Consider the following 19,374-nt stretch of genomic DNA (forward strand, 5'->3'; position numbering starts at 1 on the left):
TCCTATTCACATGGAAATTATACTATTATAGAGAAGACAACAAATGTATATGTGTGTATAAGTTATATTGTTATGCATGATACACACAAATTAAGTTGATATGCATATTACACTTTTTCCGTATATTTCATATATGTTATAAAGAGAGAAGTGCAAAGTATTTAACAGGTAGTTTGGGAGGGAGAACATAAGCAGTTGAAAGAAATCAGGAGAGACTTCATGTAGAAGGTAGTGCTTGAGTTACCTTTGAGCTTGAGTGCTTTGAGTAAATTGAGGGGAAAGAGATAATTAAATTTGAAGATTTGGGGAAATAATTAATAGCTCTTATGCACAGATAAGCTGAGTAAGAATAGTATCCTTTGTTAAGTCCTTTAAAATAGCATTTTGTAAAGTGGTGTGCATAGGGTAGATGTTGGTTAATTATTCAGTAATAATTATAAACGAAAATATATGACATAATATTCTGAAGGTATAAAAATAATCCTTTGACTTTCATAGCTCTACTCTTTTGATTCTCCTCTTATCTTCCTGCTCTCTCAGTCTCCTTTACTGGATCATAGGAGATCCTTTACCAGATCTCCTTTACTCCCTCATGCCCACTAAGTGTGGTGATCTCCCAGAAGCATGTCCTAGGCCAGTGATGGCAAACCTTTTAGAGGTGGAATGCCAGACCCCACCACCCACAGACCAAGAGCCATGCTTCTCCCTACCACCAAGTGCCAAGTGGGCCCTGCACCCCCTTTACCCCACACAGAGGAGGGAGGAAACTCTCCCATTGGACTGCTGGGCAGAAGGGTAGGTGAAGTGAAGAATGTCCTCAGCAAGTGTGTGGGAACAGAGACAACTCTGCTTGCCATCTTTGGCATCTGTTCCATAGGTTCACCGTCACTGTCCTAAGCCTTCTTTTCTCTGTAAATTTTCTCCTTCAACAATCTCATCAACTGTCATATATTGTCATATCTGTAAATAATTTATTATCAAAAGGTTTACAGTAGATAAAATTTTATGGACATAAATGTTTAGTCAAAAAAAATTACCAGAGTATAAAATGAAGGAAAACTCTATCTTAATGTGCCTTAATTTAATGAGAAAAAGATTTTGAAGGTTTCCACTGAGGAATCTTCCTAGTTCATCTCAGATGAATTAATACACTTTATATATTTTGTATTTCAAGCCTTTGCACAAGTTGTACCCCAATATCTGGAATGTACTCCCTCATCACCTTTGCTTCAAAATCCCTAGTTTCCTTTCACAGCCTTAGGTGTCACCTAGAGAAGATCTTTTTTCCGCTTTGTTACTTCCCTTCCCCTTCCCTCCATTTTCTTAGTGGTGGTGGTGGTGTGGTGGTGGTGGTGGTGGTGGTGGTGGTGGTGGTGGTGGTGGTGGTGGTGGTGGTGGTGGTGGTGGTGGTGGTGGTGGTGTGTGTGTGTGCATATGTTTGTAAACATGTTCTCCATACATACACACATATACACAGACATATACATAGAACACTAGTCCCTATAACTTAAAATCCTACTGCTTTTCTACTGCACAGTCTGGGTCTTAGGAAAAGCCTATAGATGGCATCATTTTCTTGCAAATCAGTGCAAGGTATCTTCCACTGTTTGTTGCTTTTGTTGTTTGTTTTTAAACCCGTGTGTTGTGTGTGTGTGTGTGTGTGTGTGTGTGTGTGTGTGTGAGAGAGAGAGAGAGAGAGAGAGAGAGAGAGAGAGAGAGAGAGAGAGAGAGAGAGAGAGAGAGAGAGAGAGATTAGAAAGCAATTTCAAAGGAAATTTCTGGTAATATCACATTTTAAAAGAACTCTATTTGGTAAAGTTATTTTAATTCAATACTAAGTACATACTTAATTTTTTATTAATTATTAAAAAAAATTTAAAAAATTAAGTATGTACTTAGTATTGAATTAAAATAACATTACCAAATAGAGTTTTTAAAATGTGATATTACCAGAAATGCTCTGAAATTTCCTTTGAAATTGCTTTCTAATTATATTAAAATGTATTCTATTACATCTTCATTAAGGTACATTTAATATACATCTGTTACACAGTAGGTATTAGACTCTGCTCTTTTCTCTGAATAAGATGCCAACTCTAAAATGTATAAAATATATAACTTTACTTTAAAATGTTGTCTTTTTACAGTCATAGTTTGTCAAAATCTGATACTATAATCCTAAGATTTTTGTTTTCTGAATAAAAGCACCACTGAAAGTGGAAAAGGTATAGTTTAATTTTTTAGCTCTGTTGTAATGGCAAAACCATTCTTTAATATTATATAGAATCATAAAGTTATAATTGAATAGAATTTCAGAGGTGGCAATATTGACCAATCTGTAACATAAAAGGGATCTTCTCTATAATATATCTGACAAGTAATCATCCTTTGTTTGAAGATTTCTCATAAAGGAAAGCACTCTACTGAAACAGTCTGTTCCACTACTTTGAATATTTCACTGCTAAATTTACTGCTTTGCAGCTTCCCATTATGCCTAGTTCTGCACCCTAGAACCAATTGGGGGAAAAAAAAATTTGAATTCCCTTTTCCAAGTGGCAGCCCTTCAAATACTTGATGAAAGCTATCATGTCCCTCCCTAAGTCTTCTCTTCTCCAGTGTAAACATGCTTAGTTTAATTGACCAGGTTTCATCTATCATGAGCTTAATGAACTTTTCCTAACTATCAGTGTCCTTTCTTTAATGTGGTACTAGGAACTAAGCATTCTGGATACAATACCTCTGCTCATATAGATAGCTTAAGACTAGATTAGCTTCCTTTTCTTCCATATCATACATATTGATTCACATCAAGCTTATCCATTAAAATATCCAGCTCTTCATTTTTTTCTTAACAAGTTGATATTTGTAATTCAAATATAAGGCTTTTAATATTTATTCCTATACTAATTTAACCCACTATGCTAGGAATCCCAACCTTGATCCAGGGTGTTAGCTTAACATGCCTTCTTGGCACTATTTTTTTTTAACCTTTTATCTTTTCTCTTAAAATCAATAGTAAATTTTGGTTTCAAGGCAGAAGAGCAAGCTAGGTAATTGGGGTTAAATGACTTGCTCAGAGTCACACAGCTGGGTATGTCTGCAGACCTGGCTCTGTCCACAGAGCCACCTAGATGCCTCCATCTCGACACTATTCTTTTTTTGGTTAATTTAAAACATTATTCCTTGGTTACAAAAATCATATTCTATTCCTCCCTCCCCTCCCCCTGCCCTTCCTGTTTCTTGGCACTATTCTTAAAAGTCTAAACCACACTTTTGTATTTATACTTTTAACTGCCTTTGCCTCCAAATTCTATTTAATATATTTTTAAAATATAAACTGGTCAACAAATTCCCTCTATGCCTCACCCTTTCCCTTGCCTTCCCCTTGCCTTCCCCTACCTACCCGTTTCCCTCCTATCCTCCCTCCCCCCATTGAAACTGCTATTCATTTTGTCCTCATAGTTTCATTCTTGAGCTTGACATCTTTACTGAAATTCCCTGGAGGATCTTAGACCACAGGGTCTCATCTATCCTATATCTGTAGCCTTTGAAAGCTATTCTTCCCAATTTAGAGTCATGTCAGATTATGTCTAGCTTTCATCTATCACAAATTCTAAGACAAAAGTGATCACTTCCTCCAAAGCTGCTCATCATTTCTACCTCATTAGCTAAATCTTAAGTGTTGGCTATAATCAGATTCATAATAGAGGAAGTATGTCTTCTATTTTTTTGTGAAGGCTGGAAATTATTTTGGGAAGGCAGGAAATTCCTTTTTTTTCCTTTTTTCTTTTTTTCTCCCCATAGTTACATGATTAATGTTGTCTCCCTCCACTCTTCCCTCCCCCCTCCCGGGGTTGACAGGCAGGCAGCTCCACTGAGTTATACATGTATTATCACTCAAAACCTATTTCCATATTATTCATTTTTATAGTAATCCTTATTTAGATTTTGGAAGCTAATAATTTAGAATTTTAGAGTAATCTTTTAAAACCAAACCAGAAATCATATACCCATATAAACAAGTGATAAATCATGTTTTTCTTTTGGATTTCTACTCCCACAGTTCTTTCTCTAGATGTGGATAGTATTTTTTTTCTCATAAATCTCTCAGAATTGTCCTGGATCAATGCATTGCTGTTAGTAGTAAAGTCTTTTGCATTTGATCATCCCACAATGTCTCAGTTATTGTGTATAATGTTCTCCTAGTTCTGCTCATCTCATTCTGTATCAGTTCATGTAGGTCTTTCCAATTCTTATAGAAATCAAGTGATTCATCATTTCTTATAGCACAATAGTATTCCATCACCATCAGATACCACAATTTGTTCAGCCATTCCCCAATCGAGGGACAACCCCTCATTTTTCCATTTTTTGCTACCACAAAAAGCTCAGCTATAAATATTTTGTACAAACAGGTCATCCTCATTTTTAAAATCTCTTTGGGGTACAAATCTAGTAGTGGTATTGCTGGATCAAAGAGCATACATTCTTTTAAAGCCCTTTGGGCATAATTCCAAATTGCCTTCCAGAATGTTTGGATCAATTCACAACTCTATCAGCAATGCATTAGTGTTCCAATTTAAGGTAGTTAATTTCAGAGAGATTTAACTGATATTTGGATAATTGAAGTCCCTAGCCACACTTCTATATCATGCTTCTATTGTAGCTTATAATGGTGGTCTGTGGCATTTCTAAACAAAATTATTTGTTTCTATCATCTTTGATCTTTATCCAAATTTTCCTTCCATGGTTCTCTAATTTGTAAGTTCTTTGAAAATATGAACTATCTTTTTTCTTTTCGTGTCTTAGCACAGTGTCTGTCACATAGTAAGTTCTTAATAAGTGCTCATTTAAAGATTTCATCACTTATCTTTTTTAATAAACAGTGCTCTCTAGTCCTTCTTTTGAATATAATACTCTTTCCATTCCATATTCTCTTCATGAGTCTCATCCCATAAGCCCATATTTTACTAATAAAGTCAAATTTGCCTTCATTTATATTAGGGCCTCTAGTTTATCTTGCTTGTTAGTCATGCTTTGTGCATTTGTGTATAAGTTTTATGAGGTCATGGATTTTATTGCTGATTCCTTATATTTTAATTCCTGTGAACTTCTATTCCTGGTGAACTACTAATTGGGTTATATGAGAAGTACTTAAGAACACTGTTAAAAAACACAAGGGATCCATATCTCAACATACAATCAATACTTATAAAAATTTGTTTTATTGGTTCTTTTTTTCTCAACATTAGTTCCCAGACAGTTCTGATTTTGTAAGCCTGGTAATTTGTTTTTGTTTTTTTTAATACTTATTCTTTCATCAGTGTAAGGAGAAGTAAAATGGTTTATATCCTCCTAATCTTCAATAAAAATGAGCAAAAAGACTTTGCCATTTTTAATTCTACAGATAATTCCAATTGGCAAAAAATGTTTTGAAGTTTCAGTTTTTTACTCTTAGATTTAATTAATGTTTTGCTTAGTCATTGAGATTTTGAGTAATCACTAATTTTTAGAAGAACCATTAAATGCCTTATTGTTCATATTATAGAAACAACTTTTTTTACTGAGAATAATAAAAGGCTGCAGACTCTCTTATTCAATGTCTTCTAATGAAACTAACAAGGGTTGAGTAATTTTTTTAAGTAGCACAATGAGGTAGGAAAAAGAATTGTTTTGATTTGATCCCTAGGTTTTTGTGACCATTGTTGGGTTAGTTTAAAAGAACAAAATAACTTCACTTTACCTTGCTACTAAAATAAAGTTCATGTTTTTATTGCACTTTGATATCCGCAAAGTACTTTTATCCCAACAGTCCTAAAAGGTAGATAGTACAAATATTACTATCTTACTTGACAGATAAGGATATTGAGCTCTAGAGTGGTTAAAGCATTTAACTACAGTAATAGTTCATTGGAATGTAGGTGACTCAATGGATAGAGTACCAGACCTGAAGTCAAGACGATTACTAAGTTCAAATCTGGCTTCAGACACTTACTAGTTGTATAACCCTAGGCAAGTCACTTAACCCTGTATGCTTCCATTTCCTCATCTCTTTAATAATCTTTGGCAAGAAAACCCCAAATGAGGTCACGAAGAGTCAAATACAGCTGAAAAAAAATAAAAAAAACAACACACAACTAAACACCAGAGTTGTTATCAAAAAAATCTGGGTTTGAATGAGATTCTGTTGTTTTTTACCCTTGTGCTGTTAGGCAAGTCATTTCATCTCTACCCCTCTACTTCCCTACTCTTTTCTCTTTTATGATTTCTTCTTGGAGAGATCATAAGAAAGATCATAAATCTTGAATGAAATTTCAAACTCATTGTATGGTTGAGTCCTTGCCTACGAAAGTAAAAACCTTTTAAACTCTTTTAATTCTCTTCATAGTTATTCTGTATGTATACTTGTTTTTTTTGCTCTTTCTTCTATCAGAAGGTAAACTAACTGCAAGTAGAGATTGTTTCATTTTTACAGCATCTAGTACAGTATTTGACACATGGTACAGGTTTAATATTAATACTCATTGATCTCCAATTGCTTATAAAAAGCTCTTTCCTGAAGACATCCTTTTCTACCTTAGTTTCTTTCATGCTTCTGTGTTCTGTGAACTTAAAATTACTCCACCCTATTTAGATCTTACATTATGGTGAAGATAGAATGATAATCTCCTGTTTGAACAATGAAGGTACTTTTAGTTCTTACTTTATAGTGAAGCTAGAACTTTAAGTTAAGTATTTTTAGATATACTACAAAAAGGTGTTAAGTAACTCAAAAGATATAATCTAATCAAAGAAGATGAGAACTAAAGAATGGGCATTTAGAGGAGGGGACACAAGGGTAAAATTTGGTCTATATATTTGGCTCACTCCCTCTCTCCGAGACCTTTTGGCGGCGGAGATTTGGCTGGTGGCAGCGTGCTAGGCCTTTCGGCATCTTGACATGGCTACAAGCTATTGTCCGGTTCAGTGGTGAGTTTCTGGCTGAGTTTTTTCTCCTTTACTTTCCAAACTTATCCTCTTAGAAGCCTCTACTCTCCTTCAGAGACCTAGTGACAGAAATCTTGAACACCCCCTGGCACAGGCCAGGCGGAAGAAATCCTATACCCCCCTTTCTCCTTAAATTCTTCCCTCTATATTAATTAAAATTACCATAAATTTCCAGACTGACTTAGACATTTTATTTGGGTTTTTTTCCTTGGCGACCAATTTAGATTTAAGTCACAACCCTAAAATTATCTTTACAGTCCCTTCATATGACTGGTAAACCATTTTAATTAAGAATTACTATTCTTATTATTTTTTTTTTTACCAATACTCGAAAACCCTTAATCTGCTGTCATTATTACTGTCTTTTTGTTATTCAGTTTATACTCCTATGTCTCCTCATCCTTAGCTTTATTGCTATAGTGTACTCTCCTATTATCTCTTCTTTTTCTTTTTGAATCTCTATAGCTGGAAACTTTACATGTTGTCCTGTATCCTTAAATCCCTTGCTCACTTGTCCTCACTTGTTGCTGTTTCTGCCTTTCCAAACTTCAACCCTGGGCTACTCACATATATTACTTCCATTACTATTCCATGCTCCCTAAAACTACCAAGAATCAAGTTCTCTCTAAATTCATATTTTCTAACCTCATCAGGAAAAACCTGAATTCAAATGTAGTCTTCTACATTGTGTGACCCTGAGAAAGTCTTAATTTCTGTTTACCTTAATCCACTGGAAAAGGAAATGACAAATCACTCCAATATGTAATAGCCAGACACAACTAAACAGGACCAACAACAGTCTCATCTGGGCCTTATTGCTGCAGTGGAAATATTTTTTTTTCCTTTCTAATTGATTTTCTAACATATTCTCTTCTAAGGTTATTTTTCCTCAATCGCTGATACCTCCTCAAACATTCTCTGCAAATGACTTTGTTTTTTATTTAACTGACAAAAATCAAGGCTATCACCTCATCTTCCCTGCTTCACACTTCAAATTCTTCCAGTTTACCCTGTTTGCATACCTTACTTGTACATAGTTGTATGCATGTTGTTTTCCCTGATTAGAATGGGAATTCCTTGATGGCAGGGACTATTTTTGGCTTGGTATCACTAGTGTTTAGCACAGTGCTAGGCACAAAAATAAATGCTCGATAAATACTTGTTGACTGACTATATCTTCCCTTATATGCTTCTCTAAGGATGATGTGGTCCTGTCATGGACAATCCTTCTACTGGTACCTTCAGTCCCACTGACTCCTTTCTCTAGAGCTTGCTCTATTTTATTCTTTTTATCTTCAGTCTTTCTCTATTGACTGGCTTCTTCCTTGCTGCTTATGACTATGCCCAGGTCTTTCCCATTCTTAGAAAAAATCTTCATTTGACCCCACCAGCATCTCAACTACCATTCTGTATTTCTATCTTTGCTAATAAGCTCCTAGAAAAAAGTGTTTACTCTTGTTGCTTCTTCATCCTAATGTTTTAATTTAATAGAAAACCTATATTTTAAAAAGAGAAAAATCATCACCAACAAAGCCCTGCAAGAAGAGATAGTAATAGATACTTCATTTAAAATAATTATATATAAAATATAAAGTATAAAATACTTGGGCTTATTCCTGCAAAGACAAACCCAGGGAACTATATAAAAACTATAAAGCACTTTTTATATAAATAAGGCCAGATTTAAATAATTGGAGAAATATATATTACTCATGGTTAGGCCAAGCCAATATATTAAAAATTCTACCCAAATTAATCTATTTCATGCCATCCAAGTTAAATTACAAAAAAAAAACAGTTTTATTAAGCTACCCCAAATTTATTTTTCATTTGGAAGAACAAAAGTCCACATTATCATTGGAATTAATGGAAAAAAAAGGAAAAGAAGGAGAATTAGCAGGGCCAGATCTTAAACCATATTTGATACATATCAAAATTTAAGCTTTTGAAAAAAGAATTTACTACATATATCCCTTCTGTCTTGTAACTTTCCCCATTGTATTTTGATATATCCTTGGTCAGCATAAAAAATTTAAGGAGAATTTTTGGGGAGTTTTGCAGAAACCTCTGACAAAATGCAAAGGCCAGAAGATGGCACAGAAAATGTGTAAAAACTCAGAAATCCATAAAATATATGTATAGTATTATATAACATTAACTTATTGACAAAATATTTAACTCAAATTTTACAAGAAGATACTATAAACATTCCAGAAAAGAAAAGATTCAGACTACTTCTCTGGTACAATGGGGGACCAAAAGTTTTTTCATGGATTTTCCAAATCATGGAGATTGCCATAACCCCAACCCTCATGATGTGGAAGGGATATTTGTTTTTGATAAAAATTTGTTGGGAGAACTAGGTCAATATCAAGATAATTGAGATCAATATCAAGAGAATAATTATCAAGATAAAGTCAAAACGAGTATATGGCCTTGTCATAAAGGGAGATATAAGTAAATTAGAACATGGAACATATTATCAGATTTGTGATGAGAAGACTTTAGGAATAAATGAGACAGAGAACAATGTGACATGTAAAAGGGACCGTTTTGATTACATTAAATAAAAAGGGTTTTGTAAAAATAAACCAATATAGCCAAGATTAGAAGGAAGGCAGAAAATTTTGGGGGAAATTTTTATAGGCAATTTCTCAAGTAAGAACCTCATATCTCAAATATATGGAGAACTTTGTCAAATTTTAAAGCATACGAGTCATTCCCCAATTGATAAATGGTCTAAGAATATGAAAAAGCAGTGTCTGGAAGAAGAAATCAAAGTTATGTATATAGTCATATGAAGAATATGGGTTAGTGAGAAATGCAAGTTAAAACAACTTTGTGATACCATCTGACACCTATCAGAATGACTAAAATGATAGGAGAAAATGGCAAATGTTGGAGGGGATATGGAAAAATTGGGACGTTATTACATTTTTGGTGGAACTGTGAATTAATCCAACCATTTCAGAAAGCCCCAAGAATTATAAAACTATATACCTTTCAACCCAGATATACCACTATTAGGTCTGTTTCCCAAGGTAATTAGGAAAAAAAGAAAAGAACTTCTATGTTCTAAAATAGTTATAGTCATTTTCTTTGTGGTAAAGACCTGGAAATTGAGGAAATATACTCATCAGTTGAGGAATGGTTGAATAAGTTGTGGTGGTATATGTTTGTGATAAAAAATTACTATGCTAAGAAATGGTGAACAGATTAATTGTTGGAAAAACACAGAAAGACTTGTATGAAATAATGAAGGGGTAAACCAAGAGAACATTGTATATAGTAAAAGCAATAATATTGTTCAGAGAGTAACTGTGAACGATTAATCTATTCTAAGTTATATGAATATTCAAATCAATTACAAAGGACCTATGAAGGGAACTGGCTATCTACTCTTCAAAGAACTGATATATAGAAGTATTTATTGTATAGTTTCATTTATATATCTGTGTTATGCTAGCCTTCTCTAATGTGGGCTTAGGAGGAAAATAAGGAAACGGCTTGAAACTCAAAATGTAACCAAAAAAAACTAAAAGTATTTTTTAAAAAAACATTTGTTAGGAGGCAAGTGAGGTGACTCAGTGGATTGAGAGGCAGACCCAGAGACAGGAAGTCTGGGTTCAAATTTGATTTCAGACACTTCCTAGTTGTGTGATCCAGGGCAAATCACTTAACCCCCATTGTCTAGCCCTTACCACTTTTCAGTCGTGGAACCAATACACAGTATTGATTTTAAGACTTCAGATAAGGGTTTAAAAATAAAAATGTGTATATATACATCCTTATGTGCAGATTTATGGTGTAAGTGTTCTAAATTGCAAGTGGAAACTCTTTTTAAAAAATCTTTAATAGGATATTTATCCAGTATTCTAAAAGAACTTCCTCTAGCTCTTTTTAACATTACTTGCTTATCAGAGCTGTTCTTACACTGTCTGTCTTTTACCTCTATTCCTCAATAGCCTCTTGATCCAATACATATCCAACCATATATTTCTGGATGTTATCTTTAATGATAATTTTTGTATGTAAGACATCATTGGAAACATGCTGAGTCTATTTATACCCATCACAGCTCTTTCCATTGCCACATAGATTACTTGTAGTTTTTATTCTCTAGAGATTGTGGTTTTCTGATTCAGAGTTGTATAGAGGGCTGTACAAATAATTTGAACAAGATAAATTAACTAAATTATTGCTTTATCCAATAAACCTTACAACTAAAAAAATTAATATGCAATATGTCCTCTTTTAGCTAAAATTATTATTTTTTTATGTTTTGGTTGACCTTGATTCTTCAACTTGAAACCACATGGCACTGGAGGACTGGAGGAACACTAATATTAAGAAGATGATCTTTGAATTTAAACAGTTTGGATTATTGAAAATAATGTTTGGTTTCTTACTCTTTATTTCTGGACTATATTCACTGCCTATATTCAGTGTCTCCAAGACATATTTGCTGCTAGACTAGAAAATCAGGGTGTTCTTTCATCTACATATTATAATGTGTAAAATGGGCATTATTTATCAGCTTGTTTTCTTCATGTAGATTATTAGAACAAACTTTTGAATGTTTATGATTCTTATGGAAACATTGAAGTGCTCTAGACCTTGATAAAGTAATCACTGTCATTCAAAAAAAAAAGGTCTTTGCAAGACCTTTTATTGTATAATCACTCCATTTGAACACTGCCTGACTTGATCATGCTAATTGGAATCATCAAAAAGAGTTGTCTCTATTGTTGTAGCTGTCAATAAAGCCTAAAGCCTATGTAATTCCAGTTTCATCTTGAATGCTCCCAGGATAATGTGAATTAATTGGGTCTCATGCCAGACTTTCTGCAAATTCATTTTTCTCAACAGTACTGCTAATAATCTTTTACTATCTCTTTCCATGAAGTATATTTTTTAAATGAGGTTTTACTTTTAAGTTTATATTATATATATAAGTTTTGTCCTTGGTTTCCTTATCTTACAGCTTGTCAAGAAGATCAAGCATTTGATTACTAAGTCTATTTCTGGGCTTTTTGAACTTCTTGTGGTAATTACTTTGCTCTAAGCTTCAGAAAGAAATGGTGGTAGCCCATGTCAATATATTTTTCTTTATCAACGTAACATATTTTAGTCTACCAATTTTTTATAGGTCAGGTTGAAACTATTTTCATTGAATATTTGACACATTTAATCCCCAAAGGAAGTAAAAAACAGAAAAGAACCAATCTACCAACAAGCATTCAAGTGCCTTTTAGTGTACTAGGTACTAGTGAGACAGATGAAACGAATCAGTCTCACTAGAAAGGACCTTGCAGTTTAATGGAGCAGACAAAAATTATGTACATAAATATGCAGCACAGTATTAAATGGAAACATGTAAATATTTACAAAGTATTAAATATAAGGTAATTTTGGAGGCAATTCACTTGCAGTTGGAGAGATCAGGAAATGTTTCATAATAATGATGCTTGAGTAAATACTTAAAGAAAAAAGGATTTTATGAAGCAGAGGGAAAGAGAAACATGTTCTAGGCATTTGGGAAAGCCAGTGCAAATGCATGGAGACTGGAGATGGAGTGTCATATGTGAAGAATGGAGAAAGCCAATTTGGCCAAACTAAATGTCAGAGATATAATAATGTCCATTGAGGCTGGACAGATTGGTTGGAGGCAAGTTGTCCATAGCAATACATTTTATACTAGCAAAAATCTAGAAAAAAAAGTAGCAGTCCAGTGTTCAAGGAATGGTTGAAGAAAACATGTTATATTAATATAACAATAATATTGCATTATAAGAACAATTCATAAATTTTTAAAACCCACTAACTTTGTATAGACCAAGAAGAGACTGAAGGAAACAGAACTATGAAGAAAATATTCACTATAACTACAGTAACATAATTGAAACTCATTAAAAGGCAACTAAACTCCAATTTACTACAGTGACAAATCTTAGGAGAACATATAATCCTCTCAGTAAAAAAAGGTGGGATACTGTATATGGGTGTGAAATGTTGCCTCCACTGTAAGATGCAATTGACTAGAATAGTTTAACTGTGGGATTTTATCAGAAATGGAGGGTAAAAGAGCCAGGAGGTAGCACAATGGATAAAGTGCTAGGCTTGGAGTTAGAGGGACCAAGGTTTAAATTCCACCTAAGACTTTTTATGGTCATTTAACCCTGTTTCCCTAGCTTACACACTTCTGTCTTAAGAATTGTTACTAAAGCAGAAAGTAAGAGTTAGAAAGAAAGAAATTGACAGTATAAAAAAGACTAGGAATCCATTAAACTGAAATAATTTTATTTTGTATCTTCTAATTTTCCTCTAATTTTTTGGCTTTGATATTTGTTCTAAAAGGTCCATCTCTACATAAATCTAAGTTCAAATCCTATCTTAAATACTAACTAGCTCTGTGACCAGGGACAAGTCACACTGCATCTCTGCCTCGGTTTCATCATCTTTAAAATCGGGATAATAATAATAATAGCTCATAGGGTTATTGTGAAGATCATATGAGATGACATATAAAACACTTTACAAACCTATGGGCTTTATATAAATGTTAGCTATTATTATTATTATTGTTGTTGTTATTATTATTATTAAACAATTCATTTCAAAATTGCTTTGGCATTAATAGCCAGTCTATCTCATGTCCATGAAAAGGTGATATATATTGATTTATTTGAATTCTTTGTAGATTCTGCTATTTCTTACTCATTTACAAAATACATAAGCCAATTGCTTTTATGGTCTTAGCTTGTTTAATAAATTAAAAGGTGGTTTTAACTGTAATTCTTAAGAACTTTTCTATAAGTCTTTCCTTGTCACTACAAAAGGAAAAGGAAACCCTACGTCTTAAACATAATTTTTTTTTTGTTTCATGGGTTGTCATAAACAAAATTTCGTCTAGATGCACTGACTGATGATAGACCTCTCTACTTAGCTGGCCTAGTCCTCTGACAACATGTATAGTCTTACAGAGAACATACTTTAATAAGCCTTTCTGGCATGGTGGAACCTACCAAAGATGGCCTCTGCCAAAGTCCTTAAAAATATGAAATCACCAACATGCCAAGATAAGGCATTAGAACTAGGTTGATCTCAAGGTAATTATATATAAATTATTAAATAAAGGGCTTTAGTAGGGTAAACTTTGTTAATAGTAACAATTATAGCTAATATTCAAATAATAGCTTTAATAAAGCCTCATTAGACCACCACTTTTTGTTTGATAAATGAGATTAAGAAAATTCTGCCTTTACTTGTCATTTTTAATTTTGTAAATGAAAATCAGAAAAGGGGATTTATAATTTATATTTTATTTTAACATCCTAATTTGATGTAAGATATGAAAAAGGAAATGTGACATTCATTTCTATGTTTTCTTTTACCTTTTAAGGAAGAGAGAGAAAATCCTTCAAAGAGAAGTAGAATAGAACGGGATATTGATAACAACTTGATTACATCAACACCTCGGACAGGAGAAAAGCCCAATAAACAGATATCTCGAGTAAGACGGAAAAGTCAAGTAAATGGAGGTTTGTTAATATTTGTATATTTAATTTATGGATGGGAAGACATGTCAGTTGAAGAGATTTTTATCCTTTATCCAAAACATTTTATTTTTCTGGGTTTTAATCTTAAACAACTTTGTTTCTGTAAAGATAAAATTAATGTTTGCTTTACAAAAAAGTTTGATTTTGAGACTCAAATCTTGCAGTGAATCATGAGAAAACTTGTCACCTGCTTTTTGAGTATTTATTTTGAGGGATTTGAACATACTTCTACATTGTATACTAGTTTTCTGTTCGTTGAGTGTAGACATTAAACTTTTTTTCTCTTAAAATTCATGCATTGCCAAAAAGGAAAAAATATTCATGCATTGCTTCAGTCTGTGAACTTCCATGTTTGAATAGAGTAGTAGCTTTGAAGCTACTCAGCATGTCAGAATGAAGGAATTATTGGGAGTTTTTTGGTTTGATTTGATTTGATTTTATTTTAAAAGGACCAGAAAAATCATTTAAGCATTTATTGCTTTGTTCCATAGAAGAATATTGACATTATGATCATGGAGATAAATTTTATTGAACGTTCCCAAGTAATTAAGTTATTTCCTAAAAACAAACAAAAATCTAATGCATTGGGTTTGAAGCTGTAGATTAATTTTAAAAAATGAGAGATGATATTAGTTGCTCTCTAATCTAGATGTTTTAGACAATTTCTAGCCCTAACATACCAACATTCTTAGAGTCTCTTAATTTTCCTCACTGTAAACTCTTTGAGGGTTAAGGACTATTTTCATTTTGACCTTTTTCCTTACACATAAGAAGTACTTAATTATGACTTGTTGAAATTAATTGAATGAGTGATGTTAGAAAAACTAATTGACTTTTTAGTTGGCATGAAAATGTATTTAGGCCAACATTTCTGAGTACCCAACAAAGTTTTAATTTCCTGAAGCAATTATAGCGCTGTTTGAATCAAAGATAAAATTTGGGCTTTAAAATTATATTGCCAGAAATGTAAAAGTTTAGCTTTGAAAGAAACATATAGTGCAGCTATCCTTCCCCCTCCAGTTTTATAAATAGATTTTTTCTCCATAGGTCATTTTTAGCTTGCATCATTCAGTATAACATTGCTAAAGATATAGCAAAGACATATTTTTTTTTAATTGAGTGCTTTCCTCCCATCAGTTTATTTTCATTAGTTCTGGTTCATATACTTCAGATTTTAGCTGTCTTTCATTATGTGAGGGACACGGTGGCAGAGTGGAGGGAGCACTAGACTTGAATTAGGAAGAGATCTTTGTTCATACTGTGTGGACATGGACAAGTCTTTAACCTTCTTCACTCCTCACCTGTAAAATGGAAATGATGTTGCCTACCTGCCAAGATTATCATATGGCTCAGTTGAGATTGTTTATAAAATACTTTGGAGAATTTAAAAAGTACTATTTGAGTGCTAATTATTATTCCTCTCCAAGGGTTTTTTAGTTGGAATTTAGGATGTATATCCATGGTATTTTTTTTTTAATTTCTGATTCACTGATAAGTCTTTTATTAAAAGCTTAACTTAATTGGACTATTTAGGGAACCACAACTCTTTAGGATTTGTTTCCTAACATCTTCATTCTCTATCATAGCAGCTCCCAAAACTTTTTGGTGTTGAGACCACTTTTTACTCTTAAAAATTATTAAAGACACTTCCCTCCCAAGAGCTTTTGTTTATGTGGATGATGTTTATCATTACATGTCGTATTAGAAATTTAAATGTCTTAGTATTATTATGAAAATAATTTTGACCTCAGACTTCCAGAAAGGATCTTGGAGACCCATAGGGATTCCTGTACCACACTTAGAGAACTACTCTTATACTTTTTGCTACTGCTGCTTCTAATTCTTTTTTGATTACTTGGACAGATACCTCATTTATTGGGAATAATTTAATGACCTGTTGAATACAGATCCCAGAAGTTATCCATAAACTTTTATAGAGGCTAAAATTTGCTTATTGGTTGTTGTGGGTTTGTTTGTGCAACAGTTGTACCTTTTGTCCTCTAGTAAGTACATTTGCACATATGCAATTATTTGTATATTAGACAAGCAGTGGCATTCAGTCCAAGACACTTGGCCACAGTAACCACAGAAGCATAAGCCCCTTCTGTTATCTTAAAATATGTTTATTTCCAACATTTGCTTTAAAAATACAGTAATCTTACTTATTTTTTATAGTATCTTAAAGTTAACATCAGTACTATATATATCACTTGTTGGTGAGATCTGAAGGGCAAGAAAAAAAAGAAAAGACAGGAAAGAAGAGAAACATAGGCAAAGAAAAAGAAGAAAATGTAAGAGGCAAAAAAAAAAAAAGAAAAGAAATTTTGTTTATAGAAAGAGCTAAAATGGTGAGGAAACCATTGGGAGATTAAGAATATATTCTGTCTCATAGTAGATGCATTAACAACAATCATTTTAAAAATTCTCCCTTGAGATTTTATAAGATTACTCAGTTAAAAAAAGGAACAATATGTGGAAATATATTTTGCAAGATGATACATGTACAACCCAAATTGAATTGTCTGCCAGCACTGGGAGGGTGAAAGGAAGCAGAGATATAAGTTTGATCATATAACTTAGAAAAGCTTGTGCAGAAATTTATTACATGTAATTGGCAAAAGTAAATAAATAAATTCTTTCTTAACTAGATTTTGCTTTATTCTTAATTTGCCAGCCCATATCTGTGCATTTGTGCTAATTTAATTTATGTGGTCAGTTGAAACATTTGTTTAAGTTAGCTTTAGCTGAGGTTTGAATCATATATTCATAAGGAACTCTATAACTTTTATTTTACAGATTTGCTTGTGTCCTAATTTCCTTAAACCTCTTGCCAGTTTAGCTTTTTTTTAAACTTAATGGTTCAGTCCATAAGTTATGCTGACCCTTTATTTTATTTGTTCTTTATAACTACTACAGGGAATGTTTAAGAAATAGGACCCTCAAGTGTATGTGAATAACTTAATTGTTTAACTGAGTTTTGGGTGATATGTATAAGATTCGTTCTTTAAATATGATGAGAAATTTTATTTCATTATTTGAGTTTCTTGTTTTGTTTGCTAAAATTATCAATAGTTAGCATGTATTTATTAAGCTCTTATTATGTTCCAGACATTGGCTAAGTGCTGGGGATACAAAGAAAGGCAAAGACTTCTTATCTTTAGGGAGCTTAACTTCTAATAAAGGAAATAACATGTAAATAACTAAGTACATGCAAGATATATACATAATAGGTAGAAGATAATATGAGAGGGCAAGGTACTAGCAGCTAGAGGAACCTGGGAAGGTATCCTCTAACTTAGATTTGGATTGAATTCTGAAGGAAGTAAAAGAAAAGAAGCCTAGCACATAGATATTGTGTATTGGTAAATTTTTCATGCATTCAAAATTTAGATATAGGTGTAGCCTTACTTGAAGAAAAATAAATCCAAACATTAAAATATAAAAATATATGCCAAAAAATATCCAGGTTGTTCACTTTTACCTGGAGTCTTGTCCCAATATTTCTTTAAGGAGTTGCTCTGAAATATTTTAATCTATTTTATACAGAGTTCTTTGTGTAAATTGTTGCCTATATTATTTTAGAGAAGAGTGATTTAGGGTACATTTGTGAAAACCACTGTTTTATTTTCAGCATAGTTTATAAAGCTTTGTTTTTCTTTTTCTCAGAAGCTGGTAGTTATGAAATGACAAATCAACATGTAAAACAAAATGGAAAACTAGAAGATAATCCTGCCACTGGGAGTCCTCCAAGGACTACGTTATTGGGGACCATTTTTTCTCCTGTCTTCAACTTTTTCTCACCAGCAAATAAAAATGGTAAGTATCAACTATTAAAGATAGTTTGGATGATAGAAGTATATATTTTCAGATGTTTCTCCTAGCTTGTACTTTTAATATTTTTTTATTACGTGTTAATTTTATGGTTTATATTACATAGGAACAACAATAGTAGATGTTATCAAGGTATTTTTTGATATGAATAAAAAGTGAGGTGGTGTTATGTTCAGAATGAAGCAAAACAGACAGCCCTAGGTCTTTATCTAGTATCTTCATGAAATCAGGAGAAACTGAGGAAATCCTTTACCACATTAGTTTGACCCCTTGAGGTAAATTTATCAGAAGACATGAATAAGAGTTGTATAGGATAGACATGGATGGTTATATATAGATGGTTGGTGGGAACCTCTACACTGATAATATCGCAGATCTATCAGAACACATTCATTTCATTGATTTTGTGTTATGTATAGAAATAATATGAATTCTATCACAGAGCATTCATTGAATAAATTTGTATTAAAAGCCTACTATGCTTAAAGTATTGTGTTGAGCATTATGAAGGATAAAAAAGAATGACATGTCTCCTTAAAACACATAGCCTAGCAGGGAGTTCCCCAACTATAAGATGGGCTATGATAGTACAGAGTGACATAATCAAGATTATTAGAATAGCATGTTCATAACTTCAAATGAGAATAAAGTTATGTAAAACACAGTTTTCCTGGGATAGACATTTTATTTTCTATATTGCCATATAACCATTTCTAATTACCATTTTGTTGCATGAGAGTTATTCTCGCTGGCTACAGAAGTAGAAAGCCAGTGGATTCTCTGTGTAAATAATTCACTCCTTTGTTTCCAGCAGTAGAGTGGCTTTCAAAGAAAGGAGCACAAGGAAGATTTGTTTCTAGTTTAATTGACTTATACAGCATTAAGAAAATTTCTCAAAAGAAGATAGGCATTCTTTCCCAATTAAAAAAAGTTGAGAGAAGAGGAATGGGATAGGTTGTTTTTTTGGTTTTAGTTGTGACTGCTTATCTGGATACAA

At 32.9% G+C, this 19,374-nt stretch overlaps 1 protein-coding gene across 7 annotated transcripts in view; it reads left to right on the forward strand.

Moving 5' to 3' along the window:
• Window positions 1-19,374, forward strand: part of CTDSPL2 (CTD small phosphatase like 2) — a 107,951-nt gene that overhangs the window by 57,748 nt on the left and 30,829 nt on the right. For 5 of the 7 annotated variants that reach the window (XM_016431120.2, XM_007472461.3, XM_016431123.2 and 2 more), the window contains 2 exons: window positions 14,390-14,528; window positions 18,213-18,362. In XM_016431120.2, the coding sequence (XP_016286606.1) occupies window positions 14,390-14,528; window positions 18,213-18,362 (289 nt within the window). The remainder of the gene's footprint in view (window positions 1-14,389; window positions 14,529-18,212; window positions 18,363-19,374) is intronic. The other 2 variants (XM_007472462.3, XM_056810379.1) reach the window with 1 other exon arrangement.

The sequence above is a fragment of the Monodelphis domestica genome, chromosome 1, assembly GCF_027887165.1.
Source record: "Monodelphis domestica isolate mMonDom1 chromosome 1, mMonDom1.pri, whole genome shotgun sequence".
Classification (NCBI taxonomy): domain Eukaryota; kingdom Metazoa; phylum Chordata; class Mammalia; order Didelphimorphia; family Didelphidae; genus Monodelphis; species Monodelphis domestica.